The sequence below is a fragment of the Suncus etruscus genome, chromosome 12 (assembly GCF_024139225.1).
Source record: "Suncus etruscus isolate mSunEtr1 chromosome 12, mSunEtr1.pri.cur, whole genome shotgun sequence".
Taxonomy (NCBI): domain Eukaryota; kingdom Metazoa; phylum Chordata; class Mammalia; order Eulipotyphla; family Soricidae; genus Suncus; species Suncus etruscus.
Genome location: NC_064859.1, coordinates 39,943,374 through 39,967,869, shown reverse-complemented (window position 1 = coordinate 39,967,869; position 24,496 = coordinate 39,943,374). Strand labels below are relative to the sequence as shown.

Here is a 24,496-nt window from a genome sequence, read left to right as displayed (position 1 = left end):
AACTCATTGAGTTTCTTTATATGCCTTTCTCTTTATTTCTTTATTTCCTTTTTATTAATCTCTAGTCAAATAATTTTAGTTGTATTTTATAAGCTAACATTTGTTTTGTTTTGTGTTTTGGGTCACACTCAGCAGCACTCAGGGGTTACTCCTGACTCTATGCTCAGAAATCACTCTTAGCAGGCTCGGGGGACCATATAGGATGCTGGAATTCGAACCACCGTTCTTCTAAATGCAAGGCAAACATACTACCTCCATGCTATCTCTCCGGCCCAGCTGAGTTTCTAAAAAGGAGTAACTGGTTGCTGAATTAAAACACTCCCTGATCCAACATTCCAAGCTAAGACAGGACTGGGGGATAGTTTTTCAAGTAGTCATAAAATTTTTATTTTGTTGTAGATAAATCTTCATTGATGACTAAAGTTCATTTTGTTTTATGAACCCCAAGCTACTATTTTTATTGTGCCCAGTGTTTCCTTCATTAACTATAATATATTCCAAAGCCACTTAGTGGTTTTTCTCCAATGATCCATGTAGCAATTTTCTTCACTGTGACTCTTTTTTAATATAAATTACTTTATTTAAAGAGCATGTATCATAGAATTGACATGGTTGATCATAATATATTTGTTAACAGATACTTGGGAACAAAATTATTAACAAAGAAAAAAGAAGAAAGAAAGAAAGAAAGAAAAAGAAGAAGGGAAAAAAGAGTAGCAACAAGAAAATTTGTGAAAATTATTTGATATCACAATGAGGGCATTAACTTATCGTCAGAAGGTTTAGTAAACTTGTTGCTAGTTGATCATTTTGTTAAATCTTTTGCTTCTGAATACTAGGTGGATTCAGATACATGTTGGTGTCTAAATTGGTGTGTTTTTAGTATTTAAAAAAATTCATGGCTACAAGGTCGAGGAATTCCAAGCACTATTGCTGATACCACAGCTTTTATGAAGCATGACTTCAGCTGCCAGGGCTTCTGAAAGAATGAGAAGGCAGCAACAGGATTGGGGTTGGAAAGGCACACTCACTCCAAAAGAATCCTGGAGATGTCAGCCCTAATACCAGCATATCTGGAGTTTTGTTCAGATTGATCTCCCTTCACAAAATAACAGGATAAGCAAATAAGTTAGTGATTTGGTTTTAGTATATGAAGATTGTGGTAGCTCTTTAATTAAAGAATTTTTTAAAAATAAAACTAAGATTTTAGTATATATTTAGATATCACAAATTTCCCTAGTATTATTGTGGAGCTTGATTCAACTTACTATGCTAGATTCATCTTTGTTCTGGGGAGTTTATTATTCACATGTCCAGCCTGACCAACTGGGTGGTCCATTGCAATAATTTCTTAATGTGTTCCTCAGTTTGTTCTAGGGAGCTCTCTTAGGTGTAACCCCAAGAAAGGGTTTTATACTGATTAAAGGGATTATAGATTCCTCTTCTGTTTCAGTCATAGTTACTTGTTTTTTGTTTTTATATATTGAGCTTCAGTGTATGAATTTTTTTAATATTGTGAAGAATTCCAAGAATATATAAGATAAAAAATGTTGGGACTGGAGTGATAGGGTAGGGTTCTTACCTTGCACACAGCAGACCCTGGCATCTCATATGATGATCCATGGAGCACTGCCAGGAGTGATTTCTGAAGACAGAGCCAGTACTTCTTAGCATTGCTAGGTATGGCCCAGAAACAAATAAACAAAAAAGATTAAAAATGTTAACAGTGAGCTGTTAGAAACTCACCATCTAGATTCTATAATTCAAAAGTGAATCGTGAACACAGATATTTGCTCCTAAATTTTTAGCATGCACATTATTAACTAGAATTTAACATCTGTTTATATTTTATACTGCATTTGAAATGACAAAATTTAAGGCTCATTTTGATGAACATTAACAACTTCACACAATTTATATATATAAATATAAATAAATGTATATATATTCCAAGCACTTATCAAAAACAGAGAATATTATCACTTCCCTGTGAAGTTTTCAATGGAATGACGACAGTCATTCCACCCCCTGGTGAAAAAAAAATCATTCCATTATTTTTCATCATAGATTACTTTTATATGTTCCAGAATTTTGTATAAATATAATAACAGTTTCTGTTTTATATCTGGCTTCTTTCACTTAAAAGTGTTTCTGAGATTTGTTCATAATGTTACTGTGTAATGATAGTCTATTCCTTTCAATGGCCTATTGGAATTCCACTGTATGGATATAGTAGAGTTTGTACATTCATACAGCTCTCCATAGGCACATGTTTTTCCAGTATTTGGCTATTATAAAGCTGCAATGAGCATTCTTGAGAAGTATTTGTGAGCATGTTTTCTTTTTCATAAATGAAAATATCAGAGTGCATTTTTTGTGTTGTTTTGGATGTATGCTTAACTTTTAGAGGAAGCTTTTCCCAACATAATTGTATCATTTTGCATCCCCTTTCTCAAAAATAAGTTCTAATAGTCAACATTTGGTGTAGTCTGACATAAAATGTAACTATCCTGAGGGTTTCTTTGCATTTTTTCATTTTAATTTTCATAATGACTGTTGATGCAGAGTACTTTTTTGTTTTTTTCTTGCCCACTTGTAAAGTATTTGTCTTTAAAAATAATTTATTTTTATTAAGTTCTGTTATATAATATTTGATTGAAGAAATAGTTTAATAATTTTAAAATGATTTGCAAACCAGTAACCAAACCCATTTACAATTTGAAAGTTTTTATTGGAATTTAGGTATCATGGATAGATATAACTGTGTTTGATGTATAATTACTGCACCTTTCACCACCATAAGACTTTCCCACCACTCTCTCTTTTGTTGTTTTATACTTAGTTATTGCTGTACCATGACATCAAGCACAGTGTGTAATGGTCATCAGCTTCTTTCCTCCAGATTATTCTTTCCCTCCCATTCCCCCAGCATCCTCAGATCATAGTTTTGATGACCAAATATCCATGTCCTTTCCATTGGGGAATTCTTGCTTTGTTTCTTTATATTCCACAAATAAGTGAGATCATCTTGCATTTCTCTTTTCTTTTTGAAAAGAAATAAATCACTTAGTATAACTTCAGTTCAAGTTGCAGAAAGTGAAGATTTCACCATTTCTGATTGCTGAGTAGTGTTCTATTATGTATATATACTCTAACTTTCTGTTTTTTTTTTTTAATTTATCTAATATTTTTTTTTTGTTTTTGGGCCACACCCAGCGTTGCTCAGGGGTTACTCCTGGCTGTCTGCTCAGAAATAGCTCCTGGCAGGCACAGGGGACCATATGGGACACCGGGATTCGAACCAACTACCTTTGGTCCTAGATCGGCTGCTTGCAAGGCAAACACCGCTGTGCTATCTCTCCGGGCCCCTTATCTAATGTTTTTCATTTAAATTTTATTTTAGGCACTGTGGTTTTTTTAACTGTTATTAATACAGTTTCATATGTAAAATATTTCAGTACCAAAACATGTACCAAAATTTTAGATTCCCTCCACTATTATCCCAGTGCCCCTTCCCTCCCACAATCTATGTGGTAAAGCTTCCTACTGAAGACTAGTTCTCAGTTTCTGTTGCCTTTACGTATTTGTTACTCCTATACTATGATTCTTTATATTCCTCATATGAGAGAGATTATGCTGCATCTGTCCCTCTCCCTCTGACTAACTTCACTTTAGCATCCTACTCTCCAGGTGCATCCATATAACAGCAAGTTGCATTTATTTTTCCCTTGAAACTAACTATAGTATTCCATTTTTCATATTTATCTAATGTATGTTTCCAGACTTATTTTCCTCTGCTGAATAGAGCTATAATGAACATAAAAGTGCAAGTGTCTTCAGAATAGAGTTCTTGGGCCCTTAATAACTCCTTGTCCTTTGATTTGTATTTCCCTGATAATTAGTGATTATGAGAAATTTTAGGATGTTTTCTCATTAACAGCATCCAGGAATGCCATACCATGGTATTTACTACAGTACTAGGTTACATTTGCCACCTCTACTACCTATTTATTTTATAATGGAAGATTTGTACCTTTGACTACCATAGGAAGAAGGTAGTCATTTGCATTTGTGAACTCTACTTGTGTGTTCTCAAGTTTCCCTCTAAGAATAGGGGAATAGGAAGAATTTTATATGGAAATTTCCCCTTGCCTTCTTTGTTTGTCCTGTGATTGTTAAGGTTACATTGACCAGGATTGTGATCAGATTGTGTACTCCCACTCAACTTTAGTGCTCAGGGAGGGGTAGGCCATCATACACTTTCAATTGTAGCACACATGTTTGCCAGAACTGGCATACTTAAATGTGGGGGGCTGAAACACATTCTGGTTATAGTGCTGAGGATCACACAGTTCAGTTATGATGCTCATTCACATGCTGGCTGAAGTCACATAAATAACCATGGAGCTTCCATGCTTTTTAGTTGTAGTATTTGCCAACAAATCAACATTTTAGTGGTGCTCAAAGACACCTGACTTCAGTGTGCCAGAGATCGTACACTCTGGCACACCAAATGTTCCAAACAGCTGCACTATTTGGACCAGATTTAGACATGTGACTGTGCCAGGGATTGAAGTGGTAGCCTTATTCTTGTAAGCAGGCACTTTTGCCACTGGACCATCCAGACCCTAGTTCCTATGTAAATTGTTAGAGACTCAGAAACCAAATTGTTGTGACTGTGTGAAACCTTTCTTTTTTGCTTCCATCACATAGAAATGTGAGGAGCCAGATTTCCATCTCAGAAGTTTTTCTGTGAAAAATAGAAACCAGGGTTCTTGAGACATATTCGCATTCTCCATTCTTCTATGACTCAGCAGAATACAAGAGTTGTGTTACAGAATCCTGATGTATGTAACTTAAATGTGTAATATAGCACAATGACTCACCAAACATCCCTTCCTCAAAAAAAACAAAACAAAACAAAACAAAACTGCTTGCTTCCTGGAACTTTCAAGTAACTCAATTTCCTTTACTGTTCCATGGAGCAGTGATCTTATCTCCTATCCTAAGAATCTTTACCACTTTCTGTTGGAAGAATCTCAGCTTTGTTTGACAATTTCAGCGAATGATACTGAATTGTTTCCCTTTACCCTCTATGCCACTTTCTTTCCCCCTGCAACCTAATTCTGATCCCCTTAGAATATCTACCCCTGCAAACTTTTCCTTTTGATGTTTTTCCTCTAGAATCCCTGTGTTCTATCTAGAACCCTTGTGTCCCTCATGTAAGGGACAGTATAAAGAGACATTTCTCAAGCTCTTTTCTAGAATCAGCTGGTATAAAGACTGGTTTTCTGTTCTAGCAGGGTACCTGGCCACAGTCACAATGACAACCTGTTTCCTTTCTTCTGGATCTTGCCAGGTTATGCACAAGTTCCCCTGGCCAATCCTTTTTTGTCCTGCTTATTCATATATAAATTGTTTCTGGAAATGCTATTTGCTTGTTGGCTTTCCAAATCTTTTTAGACTGAACCACTAAACTGAGTAGACATTTCCACTGGAATCAACCAGTAGAGCGGGATCTTGACAAGAACTCTCCTCCTGTCCTGCTTCTGTGCCAGTTTCATGTTCCCCTGCATGCTAGTCCAAAGCCTTCTGAAAACCTTTAGCCAGTTATTGCATAAAGTTTCATTTGGAGCGCCAGGCCCTCTTGGGATCTCAGAAAGTACACAAAGCCAGAAGTATTGCGTAAGGTATTCCCTGGGAGTTGCTGAGAGGACAGAACTCTCCCTTTTTAAATGGCTCCTGCTGGAACTGCTTTTGCTAGTCACTGGCTCAAGGAGTCAAAAATAGAAGCTGGTTTCTGGTGCCAGAGAAAAATAGAAGCTTGCCACTGCTTGTTGGCACTTCATTGAACCAAGATTCTATTCTTCCCCCTGCCCAACCCCTTTATCTTTTTCCACCTGGAGGTAAAATGACAGTGGTTTGGATTGTGCATTAACTAATAAAGTGGATCCCCTTTATTTAATTGATCACTTAAAGGGAGCTTACCTGGTTTTTATATCAATTAGTAGAGTACATTTAGTGATAGAAATTGTTTCTACTGTTCTTGGTAAAAAATTGCTATATATATTTTGAATACAAGTTGAATCCTCAGGACTAAAAACAATTCCTTTCACTTCTCTCATGCCCTGGGCTATGGCCAAAAGTCCCTGTAGGGAAGGACTGTCAGGACACTTCTGTTTGCAAATATCAGCCATATTCATAATCAGAAATTCACTCAGGAGACCTGTGGAAAAAGCACATTGGATATTTGCAGAAACAGAAACAAGTGTTCTGTGATTCTGTGGGCTTCTGGGAATAGGTTCTATCATCTAGCATTTCCTTACAAACTACAGATAACCTCTGATGAACAAGGTAGTGTTTTAGGGATAAAAGAAAACCAAGACCAAGTTTTAGCCCTCAGAGAGCTAATCATCTAGAGAAGTGTAGAGAAATGGCAGCTTAAATGAATGGTTCACAAGTGTTCTTTTTGGAGAAGCCATCCAAGAGAGCACTGTGACAATATAGTAGCAGGATGGATGAGAGGTCATGGCTGATGTCTGGCTTTGCAGGGTCAGCATGCAAGATTCAAGAAGTACGTGGGACACAGTGCACATGTTACCAATGTGAGGTGGCTGCACAACGATTCTGTGCTGCTCACAGTTGGGGGTGCTGACACGGCCCTCATGATATGGACAAGGGAGTTTGTAGGGACCCAAGAGAGCAAATTGGTGGACAGCGAGGAGTCGGACACGGATGCCGAAGAAGACGGAGGTGAGCCCCAAAGTGCAAGCTCCTTGCACCACATCCTTCCCCTCATGTGTCCCTGCAAACCACTCTGCTTCCCCCTTTGTTGTTTGAGGCTATGACAGTGATGTTGCTCGAGAAAAGGCCATTGATTACACCACCAAGATCTATGCTGTCAGCATCAGGGAAATGGAAGGCACCAAGCCACACCAGCAGCTGAAAGAAGTGTCTGTGGAAGAAAGGTATGATGTCTCCGGGTTTGTCTGCATATTTGTACCTGATGATGATGAGATGCTGATTTCAACCAGAGTGCCAGTTTCATTGCCCTGACAATTACTTGATGCTAATCTTGTGTGTTTGTACCCAGAGTCTTAACCTGTAAACAGACTGCCAGTGGGGAGAATCGCTCACAGCCCATATTATCTAGCAAAGGGTAGGTCAGACATTGGGAAATTGGTTATGGACTATAACTTGAACAAACAGGATATTTGCTTGGACGAGTCTTTCCCTTGCACATAAAGAACATCAGAAAAGCTCAGAACCAGTACTAAGAGTAATCAGTGACAAGAGAGCTGCTAATTAGAAAAGGATGGGATTGTGGGCAGGCTTTGAGAGGTATGAAAGAGTATCTGTGAGTTATGAAAAGTTCTCTTCCATTTCTTTGGAGTCCTTACATATTATGCAACATCCCTCAGTGGGTCTATTCCTGTGTTATCACCTGCCCAAGTATATTCAGATATGTTTGGTGATTCCAGGTCTAAGAAAATCAGCTCTTGAGTGTTCTTTTTTTTTGTAGAAAAACATGGTTTCTGACATTATTCTAGGCCTTTCTGATGTTCTGTTGAAAGTATTAATAGAGAAATTTTTGAACACCTTGGCATTTTTAAAAAAAAAATCAGGCTCAGAATAGTAATTACTTAATTTGCCATATTAAATAAACATTGCATAAATACTCTAATGTGAAGAAAATAATAAAGATCTCAAAGATGTGTTAGTAATTATCTGTGCTCTCTTCACTTTGATGTGGTTTCAGTGCTCACTAGTACCCTGGCTCCACTCTTGATTAAATTCAAATTGTTTTTTGCTGTGGCTTTCTGTCCAATATCTCATTTATCACCTCTTATTCAGGAAAGAACTTTCCATGCTTTGATTTAGTATTTTATGTTAAAATAAGCTCGATAGACCTGAGGAGCAACAGTTAGGGTGCTTACCTTACATCACCAAGCCAAGGTTGACCCCTCACACCACACTTGGTCCCCTGAGTGATATATGATCCCTGAGTACAGCACCAGGAGTAAGCCATGAGCACCACTGGGGGTGGACTTAAAATAAATAACTTGATAAATGGCTAAAAGACTGAATCTGATGTGAGAAAGCTCTGATTCTTTCCTCACATCTTCATTAAATATTACTATGAAGTCAAGTTACCTTTTCGCTTGTAAAAATATAAAGTGATAGAGCATTAAAGAATATAGCTCTGTGGTAGAGCTATATGCTTCACATGTACAGACTTTGGGTTCTATCTCTATGAACACACATGCATGCATAGTGTAGAGATTTTTTTTGTAGTACACTGTAAATGATTCTTTATTTGCAGCCTGTTTTTTCAGTGGTCACAAAAGTCTAAATCTTCTTAAATGATCTAATTCTAAAATAGAACAATATGTACATAATTGCATACTTTTCATAAATAATTTACTCTAAAAAGACACTAGGCCCAAATTAAATACTCTTTTGTAAAAATTTACCCAACCTTTCCACTCTTTCATTATTGTGAAATGAGTTACTGAGCTATTATCACAAAGTTGTTTCTGGATGATTTTCATAATCCAGTTATGTAGAAATATAGAAATCTAACCAAATCCCTAATTATTAGACATACTAGTTGTATCCAGCCTAAATGGGAGTTTCTTGAAACCTCTCTTGGTCTTGATGTTTCTTTGGGTAAGGTCTATAAAAATGTTATGCCTGTTCAGTGTATGATGAAGTGAGATAAGGAAAGGTAAAGAAGATCCCATGAATTTTTAAGCTTAGACTTCAGAAGTTTGAAGTTAGCTTATTTACTTCACATCAAATTGAGAACTTGTCATATATTTTCTTTCCTGGGATTGACATTTTTATATACAAAAGAGGAAAAATGCTTCCTAGCTATGAGATATAGTGGCAGGCATTTCATTTGGAGAATGTGAAAACATGCAATGAAAGAGTAAAAATATTAACAGGTGAATTCCTAATAATAATCCAGGCAGAAAGCACCCTAGAGTCTTCATCTGGAGTACTCAGTGGACTCTCTGGAGTCCAGCGTGCAAAGCATGGAGAGAAAAGCAGAAAGAAATTTTGTGGGTAAAGTTTATCTCAGATATCTGCTACATAGGGGCAAAGAGCACCCAGCTTTGAGGGATGCTGAAATACCACCAGAAAATGGTCAAACCCTGCTGGCTGCAGAGACAGACACTCTCTTTGGCTTCTCTTCAGTGTTTCCTCCTATGTATACATGAAGCTAGCCTGCAAACACTGTTGTGCCTTTTCAAACAACTGGGCTCAGACATATACTATAAGGCTAGTGGAAGGTAATTAGTTGAGGACCACAAGAGATATAAGTTCAGAACCTGATTCCTGCAAGGACACATTTTGCCTCTCACCAGAGTCTCAGACAGTTTTGCCTTCAGGTTAACTCCTTTTCCGTATTAGAAACTATGAGATGAGTGCAGCACCTGTCACATTGAGAACACTGCTTTAAAAACAGCTTCCTATTATATGTCAATCATTTTTAAGCAAGGGTATTGACTCATGAAATGTGAGACAGTTTCTAATTTGACTCATATTTTATTTTAAGATTGATTTGAAGTTTTGTATGCTGTGACAGTGACAGTTTACATCCCACCGATTTATTGATTTTCAATGTCTTCACTTCAGACATTTTTTTAAAGTTGTTCATGATTGAGTTCCAGTCACACAGCGTCCAAAATCCTACCCTTCACCAGTGCTCATTTCCTACTCTTCTTCACATGGTAGTTTGCAATATTATTAATGAAGGGTGTCATGTGTATCATTTTACCTCCCTTTAGCACTCAGTTCTTGTCCAAAGGGATCATTTCCAACTGCCATTATCATAGTGGTTCCCACTCTGCCCTAACTTGACTCTCCCTCTCTCTATGGCAACCTTCCTACCTTGGAGTAGTTCTCATGGACCTCATCTCTATTGAGTGATTGAGTATATATTGTAATATATTATACCACAAATGAGTGCAATCATTCTATCTCCCCCTGACTCATTCCCATATCCATCTATGTATTAGAAAATTTTATGACTTTATTTTTTCCTAATTGGTGCATAGTATTCCATTGTGTAAATGTATCACAATTTCCTTATTCACTCATCTGTTCTCAGGCACTTGGATTATGTCCAGAGTCTAGCATTTCAAATAGTGCTGCAGTGAGGGGCCAGAGAAATAGCACAGCAGTAGGGCATTTGCTTTGCATGTGGTCAACCCGGGAGGGAACCAGTTCAATTCCCGGCATCTAGTATGGTCCCCAGCCTGCCAAGAGTGATTTCTGAGTGCAGAGCCAAGAGTAACCCCTGAGCATTGCCATGTGTGACCCAAAAACCAATCAATCAATAAGTAAAGTTTAAAAAAATATTTAAAAAATAATGCTACAGTGGAGGAGGAATAAAATAGGAGTGCAGAGGCCATTTTTACTTTGTGTTTTGGGGCCCCTACGGTATATTCCCAGGAATATTGTTACTAGGTCATACTGTCATTGAATTTCTAGTTTTTGAGAAATGTCCATCTTGTTTTTTCAAAAAGGCTGAACCAACCTATATTCCCTATAGGAGTTAATGAGAATCCCTTTCTCCCTGCATCCATGCCAGCAGTGATTATTTCTTTATGTGTGATGTGTTTCTTGATGATCAGTCTCTGTGTGTGAGATGATATCTCATTTTTGTCTTGATTTGTGTCTCCCTGATGATTAAGGATGTGGGGCATTTTTCCATGTAACTTTTGGCCATTTGTATTTTTTATTTACTTTATTTAAAGAGCATGTATCCCAGACATGGTAATACATTTGTTCCAGGTAAGTGGGAACAAACTAACTTAAAAAAGAAATTAAAAAAAGAAAGGCCTAGAGACAATAGAGTTAGGGCTGGAAGGACTAGAAGGACTGGCTCAGAATTAGAAGCTTACCACAAGAGTGGTGAACTCTATTAGGGAAATAACTACACTAACAACTAGCTTGACAATGTTAAAGAATGAGAGAAGTGGGGCCAGAGCGGTGGCGCTAGAGGTAAGGTGTCTGCCTTGCAAGTGCTAGCCTAGGATGGACCACAGTTTGATCCCCCAGCATTCCCCCAAGCCAGGAGTGATTTCTGTGTGCATAGCCCGGAGTAACCCTTGAGTATCAATGGGTGTGAGCCAAAAAGCCATAAAGCTATAAAAAAAATTAAAGAGAGAGAGAGAGAGAGAGAGAGAGAGAGAGAGAGAGAGAGAGAGAATGCCTGTCGCGAATACAGGCAGGGGCAGGGGATGGGGTCATTGGTGGTGGGAAGGGGTGGCACTGGTGAAGGGGGGGTATTCTGTTTATAACTGAAACCCAACTACAAACATGCTTGTAATCATGGTGCTTAAATAAAAATTTATATTTTTTAAAAAGAAATCAAAAAGAGGAATAGAAGAAAAAAGGAAAAATGAAGCACAGCGACAAATTTGTGAAAATTATTGTATCTCCAATGAGGTCATTGTCATTGTCAGAAGGCTTAGTAAGCCCATGTTGCTAACTGACCATTCTGTTACTTCTTTTGTTTTTGGATGTTAGGTGACTTTAGCTACAAATTGACGTATTCCGATGGTGATAAAGTATTAAATAAAAATAAAGTAAAAATAAAAATGGAGTGCTCCAGAAATTCTTAGCACTATTGCCAATAACAAAGACTTTTGTGAGGCATGTTTTTAGCTGTTAGGTCCTCCAGAAGTATGAGAAGATGCAGAGAGAGTGCCCTCACTCCAAAAATGTCCTGGTGATAAATACTGGCTGGATACTGGAATTTTGGTCATATTGGTATCTGTGCAGGGTACCATACCATACAGGAGTGGTGAAGCAGAGCCAGGGGCAAAGTAGCAATAGTGGGTGGTGAATGCAGCAGTCATGGCTTCTGCAAAGTGGTGACTTGACCCCAGATAGTCAGCATTCATTTGCATGACCAGTGTACCCATTTTTTCATGGTTAAGTGTATATCTCTTTCAAGAATAAAGTGAGTCTTATGGAGCTGACCAGGTTGAGATATGGTGACTGTGTTTGTCTATATTTCTTCCCTAAGGAAATTTCTGTTTATCTCTTCTCCCCCATTTTTGATGGGTTTATATTTTTTCTTATTAAACACTGGAAGTACCTTATATATCTTAGATATTAGTCTTTTGTCAGATGTGTATTGGGTAAAAATATTCCCCCTTTCTCTTGGCAGTCTTCGTATTCTGGTCACCATTTCCTTTGAGGTGCAGGATCTTCTTTATTTAGTGCAGTTTGTTTATCTTTGCTTCCACTTGCTTGGTCAGTAGTATTTTATCCTTGAAGATATCATTCGCTTTGATGTCATGGGCAGTACTTTCTATGTTTTTCTCTATGTGTCTTATGGTTTCAGGTCTAAAATAAAAGAGTTTAATCCATTTTTATATGACTTTTGTGAATGGTATTAAAAAGTCTGAATTTGGGTTCGAAGTGGTGGTGCTATCCTGGGACTGACCATGGTTCAATCCCCTGGTGTCCCATATGGTTCCCTAAGCCAGGAGCATTTCTCAATGCATAGCCAGAAGTAACCCCTGAATGCATCACTGGGTGTGGCCCAAAAACCAAAACCAAAAAATTTAAAATTAAACAAAGTCTGAGCTTTTTTTATATAGCTCACTAGTTTTCCCAACACCAATTGTTGAAGAGATTTTCTTTGCCCCACTTTATATGTTTTGTTCTTTTATCACAGATTAATTGCTCACATACAAAAGGGTATATCTATTCAAGTCTATTCCATTGAACTATGGGTCTATTGTTATTTTAATACCATATTGTTTTAATTACTATAACTTTATAGTACAGTTTGAAGTTGGGAAAAGTGATGTCTCCCATCTATTTTTTCTCAAGGATTGCTTGAGCTATTTGTGAAGGTTTTTTGTTCCATATGAATTTTTAAGTTTTTTATCTGTTTCTTTGAAAATGTCTGGGTTTCTTATAGGTATTACATTAAATCTTCCTGATGTTTTGGGAAGTATTTCCATTTTAATAAAGGTATTCCTATCTGAACAGTGGATGTGTTTTTATTTCTTTTTGTCTTATTTTATTTCTTAAAGTAGTATTTTGTAGTTTTATTTTGTTAGTATTTAATATCTTTAGTTAAGTTGATTACTTGATTTTCTGAGGCACAATTGTGAATGGGATTGTCTTTTAATACCTTTCTTCTCTTTCATTATTTAATTTTGTAGCCTGACACTTAATTATACAAACCTATTGTTTCTAGAAACTTCTTGCAGTCTTTAGGGTTTTCTAAATACAGTGTCATATCATTTATAAATAAGAAGAGCTTGACTTTTTTCTTTTTTGTCTGGATTCCCTTGATATCTTTTTCTTGCCTAATTGCTATAACAAGTATTTCCATTACTATACTGAATAGAAGTAGTGAAAGGGGGCAACCTCACCAGTGCCAGATCTTAAAGGAAAAACTTTTAGTTTTTCCACATTGAGTATAATGTTTGTTGTGAGCTTATGGTAAATTGCTTTGCTTATATTAAAGAAAATTTCTTCAATTCCCATCATATTAAGAGTTTTTATCATGAACAGATGCTGGATCTTGTCAAATCTTTTCTCTGTATATACTGACGTGATCATATTATTTTTACTTTATTAATATGGTGTATTATGTTGATTGACTTGCATATATTGAACCATTCTTGCATCTCTGGGGTGAATCCTACTTGATCATGATGTATGATTTTTCTGATGAATTGTTGAATTATATTCACTAGTGTTTTGTTGAGGATATTTGCATCTGTATTCAACAAAGGTATTGGCCTGTAATTGTGTGTGTGTGTGTGTGTGAGAGAGAGAGAGAGAGAGAGGGAGAGAGGGAGAGAGAGAGGGAGAGAGAGAGAGAGAGAGAGAGAGAGAGAGAGAGAGAGAGAGAGAGAGAGAGAGAGAGAGAGAGAGAGAGAGAGAGAGAGAGAGATGTCTGCTTCTGGTATCTGGTATCAGGTAGATGTTAGCTTCATACAAACTTGGGAGTTTGGAGTTTTTCCTCTTTCTTCAAAAACTATTGGCAGTAGGTCTTCTATAAAATTTTGAAAAAATTCATTAGTGAATCCATCTGGGCCTGAAGGAGGAAATTTTTATTACCATTTCTATTTTCTCAGTAGTGATCAATCTGTTCAGGTATTCTGGATCATCTTGGTTCAGGTTACAGGATTCCAAGAATTTATCCATTTTTTCTAGGTTTTCTCATTTTATGGCATAAAGATTTTCAAAGTAATATTTGATTATCCTTTGAAGTTCTGTAGTGCCTGTTATGACTCCCCATTGCATTTCAGTAAAAAAACTATGTGTTGTATGAAAGGAGAAAAAGTTAGGCACTTCTCTTAAAAAGGATGGAAGAGGTTATTGCTTGTAACATTGTAACATGCATATTGTTAACCCTGCGACCTACTTCATGGCATCTAACCCCTTGCTCCCCAAACACACACACACACACACACACACACACACACATCCAAAAACAGTTCTTCTGAAGTCATCACCTTAAAGTTTGCTCAGTACAAAACTACTAACATGAGTTGCCTATAAAATTAAGGCAGTTTTATTTTTGTCATATTACTGAAGTCAAACCAAGTCAAACCCATGGCTCATCTCATGGTTTTAATTTTTATATTAATAAAAAAGTTATTATAATGCACTTATATGTATATAAATATATATAATGACACTCATTATGTGTATAGATTTATTGCAGTCACCACCAAAGCTCTAGGGCCATACACCACTAAAAAGAACCCAATATATTTATTCTTTCCACCATTGATTCTGGTAATCACCATAATTTCTACTAAGTACCAGAGTTAATTTTAGTATTTTTTCGAATTAAGTTGCTTAATTAAGTTCTGAATTATATTGCACATGAGTAAGATTATATAGTCATTGTCTTTCATATCCTTGTTTCATATAGCATAAGCACCCAAAGTTTATTCAATTTGTCTCAAATGGTAATTTTGATTTTTTAATGGTAAAAGTAGTATTATATTGAATTATTGAATATATATACATATATGTATATAAAATGAGCATTTGTTCATGTGTCTAGGATTCACTACTCTATCTTCTTGGGAAAAGTGTTTGCCAAAAGATAAAATTTATTTGAAAAATTAGGTTACTTAAAGAAGGTTGTTATTTTTGGTATGTGTGTTTGTTTTGTTTTGGGGCCACACCTGGTGGCTCTCAGGAATTACTCCTGGCTCTGTGCTCAAAAATCGCTCCTTGCAGACTTGGGGGGCCATATGGAATGCCAGGGATTGAACCTGGATCTGTTCCAGGTCGGCCAAGTTCAAGGCAAAACTGCTGCGCTATTTTTTCAGCCCCTAGGGAGTTTGTTATTTTTCCAGCCCCTAGGGAGTTTGTTATTTTTAAATTGTGTGTCCTTTATATTTGGTGGTTACCAAATGTAGGATGTGTAAATATTCTTTATTTTTGTTCTTTTAATAGATTATCTCACTATGTAGAAGCATATTAATTTACTGTGGTATCTGTGTCTTTACCTATTTATTATCCTACTCTTGTTGGTTAAAGGCCTGCAGATTGAAAAATTATAATTGTAGGTCTTTGTGGTATACTAAATTTAGAATTTTTCACAAAGCTTCCTCCCTATAACTAAAATGCCATTACTATGAAATAAAACTTCTGGTATACTGTTTTATCTCTAAAATTGATAATAGTGTTCATACTGATGTAGCCTCAGTTCAATGAAAAAATGCCTGAAGAACTTTACCATTAGTTCATTTTCAGTTCCTCACTAGCTGTGGATTAGTTGTCAAGGTTTGAGTTCTGTTTTTGTTTGTGTTGGGATGTTGATTAAATGTAAAATATAATATAAAAAGTTGGATGAGGCCTCCTTCTGCACAGCAGGGCACCTCTAGGCCCTTAGGAGGGGGGAAATAACACACAGCTTAACGTTTTCATTGGAGTCAGCTTACTTGTATTCCAAAGCCCTATTCGCCATATGCTTTTCCTAACATGGCTTCTCTGCTGAGCTTTTTCCAACTAGGTTCTTTTTTTTTTGGGGGGGGTCACACTCGGCAACGCTCAGGGGTTACTCCTGGCTCTATGCTCAGAAATCGCCCCTGACAGGCACAGGGGACCATATGGGATGCCGGGATTTGAACCACCGTCCTTCTGCATGAAAGGCAAACGCCTTACCTCCAAGTTATCTCTCCGGCCCCTCCAACTAGCTTCTTCTTGCTGCTTCTCCTCTGGCTCTCTTCCTTTATCTGCCTCTCCCTTCCCCTCAGCCAGACTCTATTCTTTATTCAAATCCCCCCCCCCATTCCAGGTGTGGGCGGGTCTGACCATACAGGAGGGATCAACATCTCAACAGAAAGAAAGCTTACTTAGCCTTAGGGCTTTGGGGAAGGGATACCTTACATTAGGGGATATAGAAAGTAGCCTTAACTGATTATTTGGGGGACTACTCTCTGTATCCAGTGGCACAATGCTTGGGGTTAGCATCTGACAGTGCTATGCGGCATTGAAGTGCCAGGAATTAAATCCAGTCCTCCAGCATGCAGAGTATGCACTACAGCCCTTTGAGCCCGAACCTCAAAATTGGGTTCTTATTTACATCTTATTTTACAGATGTAATTCTAGGATATTTTAACCTCTAAGTAATTGTTACCCACTGGACACCCTTCTTGATCTTAGATACGGTCCTCTAACTTCTGTCTTTAGATGTGTGTTTCCCAAAGGGTAATTCCATCACCTGAGTGGGCATTGGAATGATTCAGGGAAGCATTGGAAACAATAGGGGGCTCTCTATTTGTTTGCTTAGAGGAGAGATTTCTAGGGTGCCACCACATGGTTTCTTTTCTATAAAGGGATGTTAGTGAAATAATCTTGGAAACCTCTGCATTAGATATTTCAGACAGCCTAATGGAAAGGTCTAATTACCTAGGCACTAAGGGTAATTCCCTTGTCTGGCAGGATATCTGACAGTGGATATCTAGGAAAAATGAGAGGATCAGTCAGTCATATAGGGTATATATGTTCTTGCATTTGTCTGGATGAGTGGTGTATTTAGTAATCCCTACAACTAGGAACTCATAGCTGAAGCCCTTTGATTCACTCACATTTAGTGAATGGTAGTATGCTGTCAGCATCTCATTATTTTTTTGTTTATTTTTTTATTTTGTGCCCACATCTGGTTGTACCCAGAGCTTTCTCTTGGCTCTCTGCTTAGGGATCACTCCTGGAAGGCTTGGGGACCATATGAGGTACCAGAAACTACCTTGGGTCAACCATAAGTGAGGCAACTACCCTACCTACTTTATCATTGCTCCAGCTTTAGCATCCCATCATATTTCAGTGACCTACCCTGTAGAACTGAAAGTCCACAAGGTCTTTTCCTTGACCTTGTCCTCCTTCCTGTGCTCTGAGTTCTCATAGTTCTCTCTTGACACAACAGTAAGGACAAATACCTTTAAACAATACTTTGTTATGCTAGCTGGGGAAGGGAACCCACATATTTGGTTGGGGAGTTGTGTTCTTATTGGAATTCCTCTTTCAGTTCTCCCTCAAAGGTAAGAAGTGGAGGGAAGAACAATTTTTACTTCACAAACTTCATTTGCCAGTTGTAAAAATCAGGATTCTTTGTGGGTGTGTAAAAGATATTGGTGTGTCTTGAAACTGCCCTCCCCTATTTTTCTGATATTTATTTCATGTTCTGCCATCTTCTATTCCTCTTTGTTCCCATCATTTTATCAATTTCTTACCACTTTGGAGTTTGATTCATGGTCTACTGATCAGTCCCAGCTCAACCTTCTCTTCCCTAGAACAGTGTTTTTCAATCTTTTTGTGCAAAGGCACACTTTTTTTCATAAAAAAAAATCATAAGGCACACCACCATTAGAAAATGTTAATAAAATTTAACTCTGTGTCTATATTGACTATATATAAAGTAATTCTCTTGAATAGGAATCAAATAAACACAAAGAAATTATTTTATAATTACTTTATTATGAAATAATCTAATGATTGGTCTATTTATGAGCCAAAGCCACATGTTATGGATGAAATTGGAATTTTTTCCCATGGCACACCAGACAATATCTCATGGCACACTAGTGTGCCAAGGCACAGTGGTTAAAAACACTGCCCTAGAATTCTCATTTTCAATAACCTGATCTTCAACCCTGTTAACATCCAGTTCCTAGATATCTCCATTTTATCTAGATTTATCAACTTCCTCCTGACCTCACCTTTTCATCTCTCATGAAGTGCTTGGTTGGCTCTTCACATCTGTATTGTTTGTTCCCACCTCTTCAGTCTTATGACTATGAAAGCTCAGTGCTGCAATTTGCCTTCACCAAACATTTTTTCACCCATTGTATTTAGCTCCCTTTTGCTACTCGCATGATACCACTCTTGTCTTTAGTCAGCTCCCTCCCCTACTAATTTCTTTTTTTTATTTGTTTGTACTTTTTTTGATAAAAAGAACACTAACTTTATTTTTATTAGTTTTTTGTAATAATTTTTATTTTGAGCAAAGTAGATTACATATCTTTCACAGTAATATTTTAAGTACATAGTGACATTGAATCAGGGGAATTGCCACTACCAAAGTTGTCCTCCCTCCACCCCTGTTCCCAGTATACATCCCATATTCCCTTTCTTTACCACCCGGGCTGCTAGTATAAGTGATCCTCTCTGTGTCTAGCTTGTTGTAGATTGGGTATCGATTCTGTTGTCGTTGGCTTTGGATTTGGTGTTTAAGTCTGATCATTTTTCATTACTACTTAATGATCATACAACTGTTTGGTCTTGGTACCCTTCATTATTTCCCCCCTCAATTTGTGAGGCAGAACAAGATGGATCAAGTTATGTGGTTCTGTTTGAAGGAAAGAAAAAAATAAAATGGGGCAAAAACCAAACAAGCAAAAATATGGGCAGAGTCCTTCTAGAGGCTATAAACATCAATTTGAGAGAAGAAAGGGAAAAAGGAAGAGAAACATAACAACAGTACAAAAAAAATCAAACAAAAAATCCAAAAAGTACCATAGCAATAAAGACAACCACCACGCAATAACCATGGTTCTGAAATAAAAACAAAACAAAGCACAAAAAATGGGAAGAAACAACAATAACAAAACCAAAAAAATTATTTTGTGCTGCTTCTTTTTTTTTTTTTGCATAGCATAGCACAGTGAGTATTGATGAGATTAGAAAGGGAATTCCCTTGGCCTAAGAGTTTTTTTATTTTTTATAAATTACTTTATTTAAAAATAAATAGTTGACATAGTTGATCACAATACATTTGGTTTCAGGTAAGAGGAAGTGACATAATTATAAGAGTATATATGGAGTTTTGATCAGATTGGTGTCTCTTCAGAGAGCCATAGGAGAGTGGTAAAGAAGGGCCATTGACAAAGCAGTGATTGTAGGTGATGGGTATAGCAGATTTTTTTGATGGGATTAGATATTTTTACTTGTAAAGTTCTGTCAGTGCCCTGTATATTTTGGATATTAGTCCCTTATCTGATGGGTATTGGGTGAATAGTTTCTCCCACTCAGTGGGTGGCTCTTCTATCCTGGGAACTATTTCCTTTGAGGTGTAGAAGCTTATCAGCTTAATATATTCCCATCTCTTTATCTCTGCTTCCACTTGTTTGGAGAGTGCTGTTTCCTCCTTAAAGATGCCTTTAGTCTCAATGTCATGGAGTGTTTTACCTACATGTTGTTCAATATACCTATGGTTTCAGGTCTGATACCAGGTCTTTAATCCATTTGGATTTTACCTTCGTACATGATGTTAGCTGGGGGTCTGAGTTCACTTTTTTACAAGTGGCTAACCAGTTGTCCCAAAACCACATGTGGAAGAGGCTTCCCTTGCTCATTTAGGATTTCTTTCTTCTTTATCAGAAACTAGGTGAATGTATGTCTGAGGAACATTCTCTGAGTACTCAAGCTTATTCCACTGATCTGATAGACTGTCTTTGTTCCAATACCATGCTGTTTTGATAACTATTGCTTTGTAATACAGCTTAAAGTTGGGGAAAGTAATGCCTCCCATATTCATTTTTCCAAGGAATTGCTAGCTATTCGAGGGTGTTTATTCTTCCAAATAAATTTCAAAAGTGTTTGATCCATTCTTTGAAGAATGTCATGGGTATCTTTATTGGGATTGCATTAAATCTGTACAATGCTTTGAGAAATATTTCCATTTTAATGATGTTAAACCTGCCAATCCTTGAGCAGGGTATGTGTTTCCATTTCTGCATGTCCTCTCTTATTTCTTGGAGCAGGGTCTCACAGTTTTTTTGTATAGGTCCTTCACGTCTTTAGTCAAGTTGACTCCAAGATATTTGAGTTTTTGTGGCACTAATGTGAATGGGGTTGTTTTCTTGATGTCCATTTCTTCCCTATCATTATTGGTGCATAAAAAGGTCATTGATTCTTTGTGGTAATTTTGTAGCCTTCCACATTGCTCTATTAATCTATTGTTACTAGAAGCTTTTTGGTAGAGTCTGTAGGATTTTCTAAGTAGATTATCATGTCATCTGCGAACAGTGAGAGCTTGACTTCTTCCTTTCCTATCTGGATGCCCTTGATATCTTTTTTTTTTGCCTAATCACTATAGCAAGTACTTCCAGTACTATGTTGAAAAGAAGTGGTGAGAGAGGACAGCCATGTCTTGTACCAAAATTTAGAGGGAAGGCTTTTTTTTTTTTTTCGCCATTGAGGATAATATTTGTCATTGGCTTGTGGCAAATGGCCTTAACTTTATTGAGGAAGGTTCCTTTCATTCCCATCTTGTTGAGAGTATTAATCAAAAATGGGTATTAGACCTTATCAGATGCTTCTTATGTGCCTATTGATATGATCATGTGATTTTTATTTTTCTTGTTGATGTTGTGTATTATGTTGACAGATTGACAAATGTTAATCCATCCTTATATTCCTGGGATGAAACCTACTTGATTCTAGTGAATGATTTTCTTGATGAGGCATTGGATCCTATTTGCCAGGATTTTGTTGAAGATCTTTGCATCTGTGTTCATCAGGGATATTGGTCTGTAATTTTCTTTTTTGGCAGTATCTCTGTCTAGTTTTGGTACCAAGGCGATGTTGACTTCATAAAAGCAATTTGAAGTGTTCCTCTTTTTTCAATTTCATGAAAGAGCCTGGCCAGGATTAATAGTAGTTCATCTGAAAGGTTTAAAAGAATTCATTAGTGAATCCATCTGGGCCTGGGCTTTTCTTTTTGGGCAGACATTTGATTACTGTTTTAATTTTTTCAATAGTGATGGGGGTGTTTAGATATGCTACATTCTCCTTCTTCAGCCGTGGAAGGTAATAAGAGTTCAAGAATTTATCCATGTCTTCCAGGTTCTCATGTTTAGTGGCATAGAGTTTCTGAAAGTAGACTCTGATTACCCTTTGAATCTCTGCAATATCTTTAGTTATTTCCCCCTTTTCATTTCTAATATGGGTCATCAAGTTTTTCTCTCTTTCTTTGTGAGTTTTGCCAATGGTCTATCAATCTTGTTTATTTTTTCAAAAACCAACTTTTGCTTTTGTTAATCTTTTGGATTGTTTCTTTGGTTTATACTTCATTGATTTCTGCTCTAAGCTTTATTATTTCCTTCTGTCTCCCTATTTTTGGTTCCTTTTGTTGATCATTTTTTAATTTTATAAGCTGCGTCATTAGGCTATGAGGTATGCCCCTTCTTCCTTCCTGATGTGTGCTTGCAAAGCTATATATTTTCCTCTCAGTACTGTTTTTGTTGTGACCATAGATTCTGATAGTTTGTGTTTTCATTGTCATTTGTTTCCAATAAAATTTTTATTTCCTCTTTGATTTCATCTCAAACCCACTAGTTGTTCAGTTAGCAGGCGGTTTAATTTCCAGTTAGTAAAGTTTTTCTTCTGTGTCCCTTTGTAGTTCACATCTAATTTCAGAGCCTTGTTTTCAGCGAAGGTAGCCTGCAAAATTTCTATCTTCTTGATTTTATGGAAGTACATTTTATGTACCAGCATGTGGTCTATCTTGGATAATGACTCATGTACTATAGAAGAATGTATATCCAGGTTTCTGGGTATATATTTATATATACTAGGCCTTTCTTCCATTTCTATTTTCAGGGCTAGTATATTTTGTTGGGTTTCAGTCTGGATGACCTATCAAATGTTGACAGGACCATGTTGAGGTCTACCACAATTATTGTATTATTGCTGATGCGCTCTTTCAAATTTGTCAATAATTGTATTAGATATCTTGCTGGTCTCTCATTGGGTGCATATATTTTTAGTTCTGCTATTTCTTCCTGTTGCACATATCCCTTGATTAGTATGAAGTGTCCATCTCTGTCCCTTACAACTTTTCTGAGTCTAAAGTTTGTGTCATCTGATATTAATATGGTCACCCAAGCTTTTTAAGGGTATTGTTTGCCTGAATAATTTTCCTCCAGCCTTTGATTTTGAGTCTATGCTTATTCTGACTATTCAGATGTGTTTCTTATAGGCAAAAGAAGGTTGGATTTATCTTTTGATTCATTTAGTCACTCTGTGTCTCTTAATTGGTACATTTAGTATACTAACATTGAGGGAGATGATTGTCAATGGGTTTAATGTCATCTTTATGTCTAAGTTTGGTGTGTTTGTTGGTCTGTCTTGTCTAGTAGACCTTTCAGTTTTTCCTTTAAGGCTGGTTTTGCATCTGTTAAGTTTCTGATCTGTTGCCTATTCGTGAAGTTATGTATCCTTTCTTCAAACCTGAACGTGAATCAGGCTGAGGACAGTATTCTAGGTGAAGCATCCATTTCATTCAGTCTTGTCACTATGTCCCACCACTGTCTCTGGCCTTGAGAGTTTCTTGTGACATGTCTGTTGTAAATCTTAAGGATGCTCCTCTGAATGTAATTTTCCTTTTTTGATCTTGGTGCTTTAAGTATTCTATCTCTATCTGTGGGTTTCACCATTGTGACATGGATGTGTCTTGGGGTGTTTTTCTTCAGGTGGTCTCTTTCGGGCATGCAGGATTTGAATGCATGCAGTCTTTAGCTCTGGGAGTTTCTCTGTGACAATGTCTTTTACTGTTGATTCTTCCTGGGGATCTCCTTCCTATGCCTCTGGGACTCCAATGATTCTTATATTGTTTTTCGTGAGTTTATCAAAGACTTCTTTTTTCATCTGTTCACATTCCTTGAGTACTTTTTCCTTTGTCTGATAGTTTGCCTTAAGGGTCTTTTCCAATCTCTTCTGCTATATGGAGTTGTTCTGCATTTCATCTTCCAGTTTACTGATTCTGTCCTCGGCTGCTGTTACCCTATTGTTGAGGCTTTCCATTGAGATTGTCAGTTGAGCTACCATGTTTTTCAGATCTGTTATTTCAGTTTGGAATTTTCTGATTTCTGTCTTTGTGTTTTGTTCACTAGAGCTATGTTTCCTTTGATTTCCATGAGGATCCTCCATATTTCTATTCTAAACTCCTTATCTGAGAAATTAATCATATGGTTGGGTCATCAGAGCTATCATCTTCATTCTCTGTGCATGGTGTTTGCCTGCAAGGTTTCCCCATTGTCACGCTTGTAGTGTGATTTTTTTTTACGTGTTATAGTGGGGTTCATTAGTTAGAAAGAGCACATGGCCATGAAGCAAAGCAGAGTGGCCATGCTCTTCTGGAGCATCTTAGTGACAGTTTTTGCTGGTCCCTTCCTCACCCTCTCAGGAGAGCTTTTGGAGACAGAAGAGAAGAGAAACACGCAAAGCCGACAGGTCCCCTCAGTCTCTCCCAGTTGCTAATCTCTTGAAATAATTTCTTGACCTACCCCTAACTCTTTAGAGTTAACCCTTTCTTCTTAAAGTTCTGTCATCATTTTTTTAGACAGGGGTCTCAAACTCGTGGCCCGCGGGCCATTTGCGCCCTCTGTACAACATTTTGTGGCCTGCAGCCAGCCTTCAAATATCGCAGTATTCGCGATTATGCACTTACCAAATAATCACAATAAAAATCGCATTAGTAAGAAAAAAAATCACATTAAACATTCACATACCCCAGGAAGTTCAGCTCGGGGTATGCAAATGTTTAATGCGATTTTTTGTGATGTTTTTTCTTACTAATGCAATTTTTTATTGCGAATATTTGGTAAGCAAATAATTGCAAATACTTTGCGCCTAGCACAGACGTCATTTTCGCTGCTCCTGTCCGCTGTCTCTTGCATTATTGGAGGCCTAAGGGAGAGAAGTTTATTACAGAATTGGATTTTCTCATACCTTCATCATGACTTCATCAAAGCCTGCAGAGAAGAGAAAGATTGATGACAAGCACAGACAATTTCAGAAAAAGTGGGAGATGCAGTGTTTCTTTAGTTAAGTACAGGGGCATCCCCACATGTCTTATTTGCTCAGAGAAAGTTGCAGTGCACAAGGAATACAACTTGAAACGCCATTATTCAACTAAACATGCTGAGGAATGTGCAGAATATCAAGTAAATGAGAGAGCCAAGCAGATTGCCAGTCTTAAAGCATGTCT

General features: G+C 37.2%; 1 protein-coding gene and 1 pseudogene across 1 annotated transcript in view; both read left to right on the top strand.

The window, feature by feature from the left end:
* The window catches only part of EML6 (EMAP like 6), a 358,600-nt gene that overhangs the window by 303,324 nt on the left and 30,780 nt on the right, over window positions 1–24,496 (top strand). The window contains exons 26-27 of the mRNA XM_049784798.1: window positions 6,552–6,753; window positions 6,842–6,968. Coding sequence (XP_049640755.1) covers window positions 6,552–6,753; window positions 6,842–6,968 — 329 coding nt within the window. The remainder of the gene's footprint in view (window positions 1–6,551; window positions 6,754–6,841; window positions 6,969–24,496) is intronic.
* LOC126024915 (uncharacterized) lies at window positions 14,307–14,436 on the top strand (annotated as a pseudogene).